We start from the raw sequence: 16,265 nt of genomic DNA on the forward strand, positions 1-16,265 counted from the left end.
CTGCGCGAAGGTCTACGGGCTTAGAGTAGATGTAAAAGAAAATCCATCAGATTCTATCTCACCATTTTAGAAGGAAAATGGTGTAGATTCCGTTCGACGAAAATACTCTTTCTCCAAATTATTAGTTTGGGCCGGTTTGGGCTGGGGACTTTGCGAGTTTTATAAAATAGTTTTTCGCTAACTTTTTTTTATATTGGAATTGACGGAAAAGGGTTGAATGCGTCCACTGAGCTATTGGTGATCACGTTCACCAATGCACGGGATCGCGTGCGATGGTTGTTTCTAGCTGGACGCAAAATCTCAGCCAATGGGCGAGATGTTGCTGAATGTCCGAAAGAGAACACCACCATGCAAAAAGATCTGAGTAGGATGGCTATATTGGCCCACGGCCATACTTTAAAAATTGTGTATTTTAACTTGTTTTTTTGAAAAAATTCTAAGTTTTTATCCTGGTTATCCAAGGTTTCTTAGATATTAAAAGAATTAAAATTTAAATACTTTATCTTTCATTTATTTGAAGACATTATTTTCAGTGTACGGTTTGGTAAACTACCTTAAAAGTTTCCTGGCGCCCATTTAATTTTTTTGTAGGTACGACCCTGAATTGGTTTTTTTTTCTTAATTAATCTAAATCTATTTTGATAGACTTTTTTTTATTAAGTATAAAAAAGTACTATACTTGATAAAAAGGTCTCCAATAAAAAAATCGAACCCACCCCAAATCTGAGCTAAAAGTGGCAGCACTTTTCTTGCTGTCAGTTGTCTAATTTCATTTTTTTTATCGAAATGTCATTTTCATTTTTGCACGCGGTTCGTGCTTTGCTATTTTTTTATTTTATTAAAAGTGTATCGCTATCGTTTTGTTTGATTTGTTTGGATTCGAAAATCTAAACAAATCATAGTTTAAAGTAATTCGCGTTCGGTAAAAAGGGAAAAATTTGACAACAATTGGCGCCCAACGTGGGGCTTCCTTGCAGTTTTTTTTTTTGTGTGCATTTTGATTCGGCTGAAAAGGTGGTGGATTTGGATTCTTTTTTCCAATCCATATACCTATCTTTATTGTGTTTGTTGTTAGGGAAGTGGTGTATTTACTTTTAATCAATTGAGCATTTACTTGGTGTTATTTTTCTTTCTCTTCCCCATAGTGAATTCGTGCATCGGAAACCTATTGCGTCATAAAAGGCACAGTTTTGTGACATAATTTTTTTTTCACCTGCTATCATCGAGGGAGATTTCTTGTGTACATATTACACACATTGGTACATACCAGTGGCGAAGGGTTCATATAACTCGATTATTTCCGTCTTACCTTTTGAAATTCTCAAACTCAACAACATTAACTTCTGGCAACATGAATATAATTTCAATCAACATCTGCACACGCTGTCAACATTATTTCAAATACTCTTCTTTCAGTTCTACTCTACACACCTATCTGCTTTTCAACTCACTCCATAAACAAACAGAAAACTAGAGCAAAAAAAAAGGTAACCCGAAAAATGCCGTCTTATAAACAATAGAACAAATTTGTTTTTTTTTTTTCCTCTTTTTTTCATTTACTTATTACTGCCCTTGTGACCTCTCCGTTTAATACAAGCTTTCTTATGAAAGAAAATAATGGTGAATTTTTATGTATCTCTCATAATTTTCGCTCTGGGTTAATGAATGCTCAGTGCGCATGTCAGTGTCTGCTTGAGGTAAGTTTCATTTTTCATAGGAAGAAAAAAAGGTAGAATAAGACGGTTTCCTCCGACTTATTTGGGGAATTTGTGTGTATCTTGCAATCGCTGAGCTGATGAGCCAAATTATGTTGCGCAGGTTGTGGGTGAGGTAAGTTTTATTTGAAGAAAATCAGTTAGGAAAATATAAAAGGTATAGAACATAAACAAAAAATACCAAGACTGGAAACTCGGCGGTCAACTGACGTTTGCCTACAAGCTGCGAGGTGTGGTGAATGTCGTGAACCTATCGTTGTGTTCGTGTCAAATGTGTGGTGAATGTCGTGAATCTATAAATGTGTGCGTGTTAACGTCATTTACCAACGTGGTGGCTTTCACATATATTCACAGACAGCACTGTACACAAAAGGGTTTCGGGGGGTAAGACGTACGAAAATTTCCAGTCTTGGTATTTTTTGTTTATGGTATAGAACAAGAAAATAACACGCTCCTTTTCGACTTATTATCTGAATTTTTATGTATCTCTCCACTGGGCTGCTGTGTCAAAGGTTTCCACTATGATAAGAAATATGCGTGGATGTTATATTTAATGTCATAAGGCATTTTTGTTGGCAGAAAGTGCATAAAATAATTGCAATTTCCATAAAGTGGCACAACTGCCCCAATTGAATTCAGCAAGTCCCAAGCAGAACGCAGTGAAATTTTGAAAATAATAAAAATTTAGATGATGCAAAAATTGTGAAAAGTTTTTAGATAGTAAGAATTGTTGTTTTGATTATGAATTTAATATGATTGTTCGACTAACAAAAAAGTCGAGAGCAAGAACTTTGCTATGCGATTTTTTTTAAGTTTGTGTTCTGAATTCAGAAGTCACAAATTGTCATTTGCTAACCTCTAAGATTTTGAAATATAAATTTTAATTTGCAATAATCTTTGAAAAGATATAAATATATTTTATACAATAAAATACGAGTATGACTTTTTGACATTCAAGAATTAGTTTTCTAAAAAAGTACCTTAAAATAACGTTTTCTACCAGTTAATATTCAAGTATTTCAAAAACGTCACGGTCCAATGCAATTTTCACTTCGGGAAAATCCTTTAGAAAAGTATGGTTTTGTTCAAGCTCTATTTTGTAACTTTATAGGTATTATTTTTTCTTAGAGGATTCAAATAATTTTAATCAGTTTAGTTTTATGAAGATAACAAAATTGTAGTTAAAGGACGCTCTTACTTAAAGTTTTGTATACACCTAGATAATTGTTGCTTCTGTCGGCGGCGTCGAGAGATCTTTATAATTCTAAGGCGATTTCATGCATAGAAGATCTAGCATTGATCTAGCACTTATATTTATAGGTAGAAAAAAACTTCTTCTAAATTCTAATTACTAAAAGTAGACTTGACTTTTAAGAAAAAGTTCTTGCAGAGTTTTATGAAAGAAAAACGTAGAACTTTGCACACTTTTTAATGTAAACTTTATTAAAAAATATATATATATATATATCTTATGTTTTTGACAATTGGTTTGAATTGCTTAATTTCATGGCTTGAAACGCAGAAATATATTAAAAATTTGGAATTGAATTTCTTGGTGACTAATTTTTATTCGACTTACCATTTGAAATCATTCACGCCTCGCCACTGGTACATACATATATTACAAAAAAAAACAGCATCTGAAAGTTTGAGTGAGTTTTTAGTTTTGTGATTATCTTTTTTAATTGATTTACATACATATTTATATATATATATATACATACATTTGATTTGGGTGATAATTCTAAATTGGATTTAAGAGCATATAGTGTCGTCTCGCTCTAATTCGTGAATTTATTCTTTTGATAACACTGTGCAAGTCGAAATTCTTGACAGGCGCGCGATTAACTGTTTCGCCCTATTTCGGACCCGAGAAATCGATTGGCGTCATTAGTTTTTCGATTTATCGGTACGACTTCGAACAAAATTTTTTTTGAAAGATTTTCAATTATTTTGAGAATTTTCCACTTCTTTTAGTCATTTTTCAACCAAAAACAATATTTATATTGCTAATAATTCTGCTCAAACGTTATTTGCTACCAGTTGAAAGACATTATAAACAATCTTGAACAATTTATTTGAAAATTTAGTGATTTTTTTTGAAAAATTTAATAAAAATCGAAATTTTTTACATTGTTTATCGTTTTCTCGCTGTTTTTGTTCTCTTTTGCACAAATACATTGCATGTTTTCTATTAAAAATTAATTTTACTGTTAATTTAGTGTTGGTTAAACTTCGACAGTCTATCGATAGCATCGATAACAAAAAAATATCGAGTATATCGATACTTTACAAAACTATCGATAGTTTCAATACTTCCAAATTAATTTACCAGAAGGCTACCGATATTATCGATAGCTTTGAAATTAATTAAACACAATTTGAACTACAAGTTAAGTTTTCGTTTGACATTGGATATAAACAACGAATTAACATAGTGTTTGGTAGATATCGATAGTTTCCATTATCGATAGTTTTGAGAAAAAAAATATCGATAATATCGGTGGCCTTGTGGTGAAATAATTTGGAAGTATTGAAACTATCGATAGTTTTGTGAAGTATCGATATACTCGATATTTTTTTGTTATCGATGCTGTCGATTGAAGGTCGAAGTTTAACCAACACTAAATTAACAGTTAAATTAATTTTTAATAGAAAACATGCTATGTATTTGTGCAAAAGAGAACAAAAACAGCGAAAAAACGATAAACAATGTAAAAAATTTCGATTTTTTAAATTAAAAAAAAAAAAATCACTAAATTTTCAAATAAATTGTTCAAAATTGTTTATAATGTCTTTCTACTGGTAGCAAATAACGTTTGAGCAGAATAATTAGCAATATAAATATTGTTTTTGGTTGGAAAATGGCTAAAACAAGTGGAAAATTCTCAAAATAATTGAAAATCTTTCAAAAAAAAATTTGTTCGAAGTCGTACCGATAAATCAAAAAACTAATGACGCCAATCGATTTCTCGGGTTCGAAATAGGGCGAAACAGTTAATCGCGCACCTGTCTCAAAAATTTTTTTCAAAAAACTTGCACAGTGTAATTAACAAATTTTAATTGCGGAGAGATTGATTGGGGTTACCACTTGTTTTTTTTCTAGTACGTTTTGTTTTGGAACAATTTTTTTTTTAAGCATATTTTTTTTTGAAAATTGAAATCAATATATACTTTTTAAACAATTAATAGGTTTTAAAATAGTGAGGAATATTTCTTTTGATAGTTTTTAAATATTTTCGGGTATTTGAACAACGATTTAAAATTTATTTTTTATTTTTTTTTGATAAATTTGTTTTGATTTGAGGCGAATTTTTTTTCAAAATGGATATCAATAGACTGTCTCAGGAGGAACTTATATATGAGATGATGAGTAGAGGGTTAGAAAAGGGAACCGTAGAAACTATGAGAAGTTCGTTAAGAGCTTCTCGCAGAGATACCCAAAAGAGATGAGAAACTTCTGACGTCATACGGGTTTGCCTACAAGCTGCTTTAGACATTTTTGGATAAGTATGCGTGAAAAAATATACATTTTTGGCTAAGTATGCGTGAAAAATCGTACATTTTTGCTTAGGTGTGCGTAAAAACACCGTGGCTACACTATGTGTGTTTTTCACATTTATTCACGAATACAAAAGAGATTACAACAACACGAAATAAACAAATGGGTTTTGGGGGGTAAAACGTACGAAAGTTTCCCATCTCCTTTGGGTATCTCTGGCTTCTCGGATGCTTGAACGTAGGGGTTCTGTGGAGGAGTACTCTAAGTACCCTTTTTCTTATATAGAGGATAGGGACGCGGTACAAGAGAAAATTAGGGAAATTAACTTTCTAATGAAGAATCAACCAAGAAATCCGAAGTCGTCGGAATTCTTGAAGATTCTAACGAAGATCGAGTGGGCCTTAAATAGAATAGGGAAAGCAAGGCCAGAGGGGGATGAAGAGGTAGGAGAGCAGAAATCCTTAAAAATGGAACTTTTATTAATTTTATCAAAACTTAACAACGATGATGATAAGCCATTAATAACCGACGATATTCATTTACAATCGACCTCAGGCACAGGTCAGTTGAATCAAGGCGTGATTAAACCTACGAGGGATTTGGCACAGGAACCAGTGTCCAACGAATTTGATAGGTCGAATTTAGTTAGTAGTCTAGGGATGGGGGGTTTTCATGCACCTCAGGAAAGATCCATTGAAAGAGTTGGTAGGTGGAACGTACAGTTTACTGGTGAGCGTTGTGGCACATCAGTCAACTCATTCCTAGAGAGGGTTGAAGAACTAAGGGTCGCTCGTGGTGTTTCAGAAGCACTACTTTTTCGTTCGGTAGTTGACCTTTTGACAGGTCAAGCCTTACTTTGGTATAGGTCCATTAGGGAAGAAATTTCAAACTGGTCAGAATTTGTAGATGCCTTGAAATACGAATTCTTACCAGCAAATTATGATGATCTACTACTGGAACAGATCAATCGTAGGACTCAAGGGAAGGGAGAGTCGTATGGTGCATATTTGGCCACCATGCGAACCTTATTCAAGAGGTTAGGTGAACCACTATCTGAAAGGAGAAAAGTTGCGATTCTTCTGAAAAATTTAGACCCATTTTATCAAAAACAGATCGGTTTTCATAAACCTCAATCTGTTAAGGAATTAGCTGCTTTAGGTAGGGATTTAGAGACTCTTAGGGCAAACATTGATAGCTTTGAGCCACCGGCTCGAAATCGAAATTGTGTGGAACCTGAACTCGGTTACACTGCAGGACCGGCAGTACAACCGAAAGTCGCGGCTGTTGCTAGGGACGAACAACCAGTCAGAGTAGTAGAATCTGCTAGGTCGCAGCCTAACAGATCCTCTCAAGCTGATGGCTCTGTTCGATGTTTTAATTGTGGGAAGGTAGGACATTTCTCTACTAGATGTTCCACTCCTAGAAAATGTTTTGGTTGTGGTGCTGAGGGGGTCACCAGAAGCAATTGCAAAAGGTGTTCGGGAAATGCTCAACGGGCTCGCGCGCCAGCAGGGCGGGAGTTCCGAAGGAATTAGGGAGGTTGCCTGCTGGTAACCAGTCGGCAAATAAAATACACTTAGGCTTTACACTAGCGGCAAACGGAGATGATAGGAGACCTTACTTAGGGATTAGCATTTATGGTTCTAGGTTTTTAGGTTTATTGGATTCAGGAGCTTCCAGAACCATAATAGGTAGGGACGGTTGGAAAGTTTTAGAGGGATTAGGGCTTAGTTTGAAAAATGATACTGTCCATTCCGTGACCTTGGCGGATGGTACATGAGTTGGAGTATTAGGAATAATTTCTTTACCCATTGTAGTAGAGGATAAGGATGTCTTAATAGATTGCCTTGTCATCCCAGCGTTACCACTTAGTGTGATTTTAGGTGCAGATTTTTGGGCACTTTCAGGGATCGTACCGGATTTGAGATCACGGATGTGGAGTTTTTCGGACCAAGATAGGGTGGCCGAAATTTGTTCGATTACAGAACGGTCTGAACTTAGTGCTAGGGAAATTTCAATGTTAGAAGAAGTTATTCAGGATTCTTTTAAAAAAATGCCAGAGGGATTAGGGTGCACCACAATGGTAGAACACAAAATTAGGACGTCGGTGGAACCGATAAAACAGCGATATTATCCGGTTTCTCCGGCAATGCAGGAACACATCGATAGGGAATTAAACGAGATGTTGGAAGCTGGAGTGATTGAGAAGTCTACCAGTTCTTGGTCATCTCCAATACTTCTAGTTAAGAAAAAGGATGGGTCTTACAGATTCTGCGTAGATTATAGGAAGCTTAATAAAAATACGGAAAGAGATGCTTACCCACTACCATATATTAGTTCGATTTTGGACAGACTTCGAGGAGCGAGGTTTTTGTCCTCTTTAGATATCAAGTCGGCGTATTGGCAAATCCCAATGGAGGAAAATTCTAAGCCTTTTACGGCATTTACGGTTCCTGGTAGAGGACTATTTCAGTTTAAAAGAATGCCTTTTGGCTTGCATAATTCTCCGGCGACATGGCAACGCTTTATCGACACAGTGTTGGGTGCCGATTTAGAGCCATTCGTTTTCGTCTATTTAGACGACATAATCATAATTTCGGATACTTTTGAAAAACATCTTGAGATCCTGAAAGAAGTTATGAAAAGGTTGAGTGATGCAAGTTTGAAGGTCAGTAGGGAAAAATGTAATTTTTGGTATGCCTTCGCTGAAGTTTTTAGGATACGTCGTAGATCGCAACGGGTTACATGTGGATCCAGAAAAGGTAGAAAGCATGGTTAAGATTCCAGCACCGAAGAATACTAAAGAAGTTAGGAGCTTTATAGGGACAGTTTCGTGGTACCGTCGCTTTGTACCAAATTTTGCGGAACTGCTTAGACCTTTATCGGATTTATTGAAAAAAAATAGGAAATTTATTTGGACAGAAGAATGTGAGGTTAGTTTTAGGAGGGCAAAAGAAAAGTTGGTGACAGCACCAATTCTTACTTGTCCGGATTTTAAGCGACCTTTCGTCGTACAAACAGACGCTTCAGACTATGGGATCGGTGCTGTTTTATCTCAAAATTTTGAGGAAGGGGAAAAGGTTGTCTGTTACCTTAGTAGGTCTTTGAATAGGAATGAACGCAATTATAGTACAACTGAAAAAGAGTGCTTGGCCGTGCTATGGGCTATTGAGAAGTTGCGACCGTATCTGGAAGGTGTCCGATTTACGGTTGTAACTGATCACTATTCCTTGGTGTGGTTGAGCAATCTTAAGGATCCTCAGGGCAGACTAGCACGTTGGGCCATTAGGCTTCAACAATTTGATTATGAAATTATCCATAGGAAAGGAAAGGAACATGTAGTACCGGACATGTTATCTCGTAGAGTCCCGGAGTTAGCCGAGATTTCAGTAGAGGATTCGGACCCGTGGATAGTTAAAATGAAAGCAGCAGTTAATACCAACCCATTAGCTTATCCTGCCTGGCGAGTTGAACAAGATCAGTTGTTCAAACTCGTTAAGGCCAATCATATTGTAGTTCATGAAAATAATCAGGATGTTGCTGAATGTCCGAAAGAGAACACCACCATGCAAAAAGATCTGAGTAGGATGGCTATATGTCGTAACCTCATGGATGAGCTTCACCCACCATTTTTATGGCCACTTTTGAAAAGCCCACCAAACGAGTGAGAACATAAAAAGTTAGCCAAAAATTATTTTGCGACAGTTTTTGTTACGATTTGATAGTTTTGTAAAAAAAAAGAGGTGTTTGATAAAAAGCCCAGTTGGGGATTTTATATATATCAAAAAAAAGAAGAGTTGATTATTTTTCCAGAAGGGAAAAATAACCGTTGGAGAAGGACTATTTTCTAGAGGGAGATCAGAAGTTCAGGAGATAGAATCTGGGGAATTAAAAAGAAGCTAAGTATATTTTTGATATTGTTTCTATTATTTGTTCTGTCAGAAAAGTGCGTTATTTTGTGGCCCATTTGAGTGGCAATAGTTTTGTACCGGTAGGCCTTTGCTATCCGTTAATTTTTTCCCGATATTGCGGGACTCGCGTCCGTTTCTGAAACAGTTGAACTTTCGGAAATTAACCCCTGGTGATTTTCCTTTGTGTCCTGTGACACAAAGAATTGTTCTTGTTTTCTTTTACATTCATCTTTTTTTACATTTATTGATTCAACAATAATTGGCCCACGGCCATACTTTAAAAATTGTGTATTTTAACTTGTTTTTTTGAAAAAATTCTAAGTTTTTATCCTGGTTATCCAAGGTTTCTTAGATATTAAAAGAATTAAAATTTAAATACTTTATCTTTCATTTATTTGAAGACATTATTTTCAGTGTACGGTTTGGTAAACTACCTTAAAAGTTTCCTGGCGCCCATTTAATTTTTTTGTAGGTACGACCCTGAATTGGTTTTTTTTTCTTAATTAATCTAAATCTATTTTGATAGACTTTTTTTATTAAGTATAAAAAAGTACTATAGTATTTATCGCTTATAAGAAACACGCTTACAAGAAAACCTCGCTTACAAGAAACTCGAACAAAATCACCGTGTACTTTACCATATATTTTAATGTTGAATTATATGTTTATAAGAAACACGTTTATAAGAAAAACACTGATAAAAGAAACATTTTTCAAACCACGGACTTTCTTGCACACACATAAAGTTGGTTGGATTTAAGAAACTTTCAAAAAAATTACGAAACTAAAAAAACATGAGCCCTAAAGAAAAATTCAAAGCAACCTGTGCAAATGTCATTTGAGTTTGACATTATTTGAAGAGAATTTCAGTTCAGTGGTTAATTTGTTATTTGTTGTGTTGCAGAACAACTTAGCAGTAGATACTTCAGGCCAAAGGAACACAGCTAATATTTCAATTAAAACTAAATTGATACATAATCCTTGAATAAATTAAATCGGGAAAAAATAGAAAAGAAATCTGTGAAAAATATAAAATAGCTACATAATTATGTAGTTATATAATTGGATTGAATATTTAGGCGAAGATAAGTTTGTAATACTACTGAGTCATGGTATAAAAAGAGACGGTATGATCATTAGAACAAACTCTGTATCGAGAACTGTCAAAACTTAAAAATGGCTACTTAAGGTTTTGACAGCTGCCTATTGAAATTGTTGTTGTAATCAAATTTGTCTTGAAAATTATTTGTTGCTTTTGACTTTGCCAAGTATAAAACGTCAAAACCTTATTACCCCATTTTGTAAGATGGCGGCTCTAATGATCATACCTTGTCTTTTTATAGGATTGGGGACAAAATCCCGAAAACCGAAATCCCGAAAACCCAAAATCCCGAAAACCCCAAATCCCGAAAACCCAAAATCCCGAAAACCCAGAATCCCGAAAACCCAGAATCCCGAAAACCCAAAATCCCGAAAACCCAAAATCCCGAAAACCCAGAATCCCGAAAACCCAGAATCCCGAAAACCCAGAATCCCGAAAACCCAAAATCCCGAATGGGATCCCGAAATCCCGAAAAATTATATAAAATGAAAAATTTGCGCAAATTTTTCATTTTATATAATTTTTCGGGATTTCGGTTTCGAAAACAATCCTAAGTGAGAAATTAAGGTGTTATTACGTAAAAAACAATATAAGTTTATGATTCCGTTAATATATCTTTTTTACATGATTTCAAGTTCTTATTGTGATTTCAGCAGTGTTTTGTAATGATTGAGTTAAGTTGGAAAATCGTTGGACTTAAATCAAAAGAATTATGAGTTTTAATATTTAACTTATAATAATTGTATGTTTAAATTGTTTTTGATTGGTTTTAATTTTATATTTCAGTTTAAATTTCAGTGAAACACAATTTTGAAGAGTTTTTTATTTTTTCTGTTTTTTTTCGGGATTTTGGCCTTTCTGGATTTTGGGTTTTCGGGATTTTGGTTTTTTGGGATTCTGGGTTTTCGGGATTTTGGGTTTTCGGGATTTTGGGTTTTCGGGATTTGGGGTTTTCGGGATTTAGGGTTTTCTGGATTTTGGTCTTTCTGGATTTTGGATTTCGGGATTCTGTCCGTCTCCCCTTTTTATACCATGCTACTGGGTAGTAGATGTGTATAAGAAACTGGTTTCTTATATCCGTATAAGAAACTTGTTTCTTATATCCGTTTATAAGCGTTATGTACTGTACTTGATAAAAAGGTCTCCAATAAAAAAATCGAACCCACCCCAAATCTGAGCTAAAAGTGGCAGCACTTTTCTTGCTGTCAGTTGTCTAATTTCATTTTTTTTATCGAACTGTCATTTTCATTTTTGCACGCGGTTCGTGCTTTGCTATTTTTTTATTTTATTAAAAGTGTATCGCTATCGTTTTGTTTGATTTGTTTGGATTCGAAAATCTAAACAAATCATAGTTTAAAGTAATTCGCGTTCGGTAAAAAGGGAAAAATTTGACAACACAATAAAACCACCAATAATTCAAACAATTTACCACACACACCCCGCACTGAGTCTAAAGACACACCGATTATAATCGGTATGATATTTATCATTAAATTTAAAACACCGTATGATCAAAATTTTGTCCTAAGGTCCATTGCGCTTTTTCGTAAACAAAATAATATAGACCTTTGCCTACAAGACATAAACTTAAACCCTACAAATGCTCTCCATATACGAGAAGCTTTGACTAAAAACAACCAATCAATATTCCAACATGCAATGGCCTTAAAAAACAAAAACAGTTGTCATCTGTATCAAGACAGATATTATATTTCGCCGGTAAGCATTGTAAATGAAAGATCTGGGGAAAATCTTGAAACACCTCCCACAGTTCTATTTAAAAGCAAGCTCTGAAAATCATAGAGGTTGAAACTACCATTTAAAAGCAGAAACACAATCACGCTTTGCCGTCGATTTTGACAACTGCCAAAAGTTCAACTATACGATATCTGTGTAACCTCACACAATGACGCTTTTTCAACGTACGCTTTTTTTGACAAACGTAAGGAAACGTAAGGAAGCGAGCAAAAGTTCAACTAGGTTGAACTTTTGCTCGCTTTCTGACATTTGTCAGACATAGTTATAGTCACCCACATAATTATTGGGCCAAATGTGAATAAAAAAAAAAAAACTATTTCAAAACTAGGTGTGTTTTTTTCTTTCTCTATATAGATTTTGCACAAAAAAAAACAAATAAAAATGTACGTATTAAAAACAACAATAATTTAATGATGTTGTAGACTGAGTTTTATTGTTTGTTCTGTTTAAAAAACAATTTATTTTGATTGGTTTTGTTATTATAACTATAAGATTAAAGAATAAACAAGTTTCTAAGCATTTTTTAAACACATTAATATCCTTCTTCATTTTTCCACATTTAAATCAAGATAAAGACTTGGCGCAATAATTTTGTAAGTGACTGTGTTTTTTTTTATTTGACAGCAGATTTTATGTTTCAATCAGCTGTTCGAAGTCAAAGTGACAGAAGCGAGCTTTGGGGGATTTCTCAACGTAACGCGATGACGCGTCTGGCAAAGCGTGATTGTGTTTCAGCTTTAACTTCTATTCTTGACAATTTTATTTAACTGCATTTTAGGTTTTTTTTTTAATTTTATTGTACAACATTAAATAAAAACAAATCTTTAACTAAAACTACATACTACTTTAATTGTAAAACCTGAACTACATCAAAACACAAAGTCAAAAAAGTACAAAAAAGTAAACACGATGTTTTTACTTCTTCCCCCTAGTCGCTTGTTTGTATATCTCCCTTTCATTTTAAAAAAGTATTCGATTCAAAAAGCTTGAACAAGACCAAGCTTTCAATTTTCACAAATTTTTAAAAACAAATACACTCAAACAATATTTTATATCCTTTCCGTAAGGTAGCTCTTCGATCACATAGTTCCTGTCATTTTGCGAAAAAAAGCTCTTTTGACAAACAATTGAAATTTCAAATACAGTCGATTCCCTATAAGTCGTACTTTCTTTAAGTCAAATTTGCCTCTAACTCAAATTTTTTTACCGTTTTTAATGAAACCGACTGCAGCAAAAAGATTAAATAGATTCCTCTTAGTCGAATTTCCCTCCAACTCGAACCAACTTTAGTGTCCTGTGGCGATTCGACTAAGATGGAGTTGACTGTAATTTGTTTACTTTTTCAATTTTTTTTTTTATTTGAAATTTAAAACTTCAAAAACAAAAGAGCTTTTTCCAATAGATGTCAGGTAAATATACATGTGATTTTTATGTTTTGAACTTTTTTTTACTTTTTTGACTTTGTGTTTTGATGTAGTTCAGGCTTAACAAAAAATTTACTATAATATGTAATAATATTGTTATTTTTAATTTTGTTTTGTTTTGTCTTGTTTTTTTTTTTTGTAATTCGTTCCCAAGTTTTAAGTATACATTTTGGTGACGTGAAATAACGACCTACGAAGTAAGGCCCCATTTGACATTTGAAATGCGGCTTTATTTCCATGGAAAAACCGAAATAACGCCCGACGGGCCTTATTTCAGTTGCAATATAGAAATAAAACCTCATTCGAGATAGAAAAAAGGCAGCATTTCTGAAATCTTGCTTCAGGTTCATAGTACCTAAGTAATAAGAAGTGGGAAGAATATGTGAGGGCGATTTGGCTTTCTAATGGGAAATTACTTTACTTAGAGTATAGGAAATAATTTCACTTTTTTTGGGAAGTTAGTTCTCACTGAATGTGAGAACAATTTCTCCTTTTTTGGGAACGAAATTCACTTTTGGGTGAAACGGGAGGTGAAAATAATTTTTCGGGGAGAGTACGATAACTTAGGCGACAAGAATTGATAACGGTATTTTGTAGAGGAGTTCAATACAATCATTTTTTACGATGGGAGGGGGGGTCTATCTCCCCCCGTTTAAGCGGGAGGTGTGATTTTTTAAAATATCACGTCAAATACAAAATTCCCAAATTTTGACTTTGAAGTTGATTATTTCGAGAAAAAATAATTGAAATAATTTGATTTAAAAACTAGAATTAAGTGTATAATTCTGGCTTTTGAAAAAGGTATCGATCATAACTGTAAGTGTTGCCGTTGTTTTTTAATATTTTTGTTTGTATTTTACGTGATATTTTAGAAAAGTGCCCCTCCCGCCTAAACGGGGGGAGATAGTAAAAAATGATTGTATTGAACTCCTCTACAAAATACCGTTATCAATTCTTGTCGCCTAAGTTATCGTACTCGTGCCAATTTTTCTTTTTAATACTGTATCTTATTAGATGAGGTGTCGGTGGCACTTTTTCTTACAAAAGTCTGCACTGAAAAATTTAAATGAGAAATCGCGGGTGAGAATCAATTTTCACACCTCAAAATTGATTCTCACGTGGGCAAATTTTTTTTCCGCTTCGCATTAAAATTCGGGCTAAAAATTTTTTTTTTCTCATCGCATTTGAACATCGGAATAAAATTGAATCCACCTATGTTACTACGAGTAAGTATATAACTCAAAAAAAGGCGTCTAAATAAGGCTACGACACATCTAACTGATGAGCCCACTGTCGTACCTGGTGGAAATGCTTTATAAATTTGGAATTGACATCACTTGAACTTTAAAATTGAATTATATATATAATTTTAATAATTTTTTATTATTTTTGTTATTTTTTCTTCGTTATTATATAACTCAACTTTATTTATTTTGAATTTCTTAAATGTATTTTTGTTTTTCGAGTTGAAGGGAGAAATATTTTGACACACATTTAAATAAACTTATTTCGCACCATAAATAATGGAATATAACGTAAAAGTAGAATTTTTACCCACAACAGTTGAAATTTTTAAGTTAGTTCCCTGCACCGATTCAAGGTGCAGGTTGGGAGTGAGAATAATTTCTACAAAAGGACAGGGGGTTGTAGGGGCAGCATCCCTGCATATTCATCTAACTTTTATATGCTCTGAACTTCAAATAACATTTAAATTTTTTTTAAGAATGATGTTTGGAAGTTCAGATGTTCTTGTTTTCTACTTCCAAGTGGAAAAAACAAAATAAGGCCCGACGGAACTAATTTCGTTGTTAAAATGTAAATAAGGCTGCAAGCATTGTCAAGGCCTTATTTCCATTACAAATGGAAATAAGGGCCTTAGGGCGTTATTTCACGTCACCATCATTTCTACAAATGTAAAATATTTATGTGTTAATATTGAGCACACTTGTCTTACTAATTTATGTTGTGTGTTAAGCCTGAACTACATCAAAACACAAGGTCGAAAAAGTACAAAAAAGTAAACAAAGCTCAAAATATAGAAATCACATGTATATTTACCTGACATCTATTGGAAACAAAATAACTAAAAAAGCTCTTTTGTTTTTTGAAGTTTTAAATTTCAAATAAAAAAAATTGAAAAAGTAAACAAAATACAGTCGACTCTATCTAAGTCGAATTTTCACAGGACACGAAAATTGGTTCGAGTTTATAAGAAATTCGAGTAAGAAGCATCTATTCAATCTTTTTGCTGCAGGCGGTTTCATTAAAAATGGTGAAAAAGTTCGATTTAGATGGAAATTCGACCTGGATGAAGTTCGACTTAGAGGGAATCGACTGTATTGGAAAAAAATACTTATTTGTCAAAAGAGCTTTTCTTCGAAAATGACAGGAACTATGTGATCGCAGAGCTACCTTACGGAAAGAATAAAATATTGTTTGAGTGTATTTGGTTTTGAAACTTTGTGAAAATTGAAAGCTTGGTCATGTTCAAGCTTTTTGACTCGAATACTTTTTTTTAAATGAAAGAGAGATATATGTACAAATAAGTTACTAGGGGGAACAAGAAAAAAACATCGTGTTTATTTTTTTGTACTTTTCTGACTTTGTGTTTTGATCATTGATTAATTACAAATAGAAGTGACACCGCAGATTACTCTGCAACTACAAGAGTACCGGAAGATAGATGAACTACATGTTTGCGCCTCAACTATTATGTATTTTCGAGTTGAGTCTTAACTAATAATTTTTTTAAACCTTTATAAATAAATTAATAATTATTATTATACATATCAAAGAGCTTATATTGATATAAGTTTTCGTATATTGAAAAGTCATATTAGTCTAGAGAACAAG

The 16,265-nt window shown here is 33.7% G+C and overlaps 2 protein-coding genes across 4 annotated transcripts in view; both read left to right on the forward strand.

Moving 5' to 3' along the window:
• The window catches only part of LOC129913586 (hemicentin-2), a 358,695-nt gene that overhangs the window by 25,302 nt on the left and 317,128 nt on the right, over nucleotides 1-16,265 (forward strand). The gene's annotated exons all lie outside the window — the stretch shown is intronic.
• Nucleotides 5,685-6,752, forward strand: LOC129915176 (uncharacterized). The gene has a single exon (XM_055994648.1). It carries the CDS (start codon nucleotides 5,685-5,687, stop codon nucleotides 6,750-6,752), a length of 1,068 nt encoding a protein of 355 aa, XP_055850623.1.

This window comes from Episyrphus balteatus, chromosome 3 (assembly GCF_945859705.1).
Source record: "Episyrphus balteatus chromosome 3, idEpiBalt1.1, whole genome shotgun sequence".
Taxonomy (NCBI): domain Eukaryota; kingdom Metazoa; phylum Arthropoda; class Insecta; order Diptera; family Syrphidae; genus Episyrphus; species Episyrphus balteatus.

Excerpts from the sequence above, each read along its gene's own strand:
- LOC129915176 (XM_055994648.1), top strand. The coding sequence starts at position 5,685 with ATGGAACTTTTATTAATTTTATCAAAACTTAACAACGATGATGATAAG.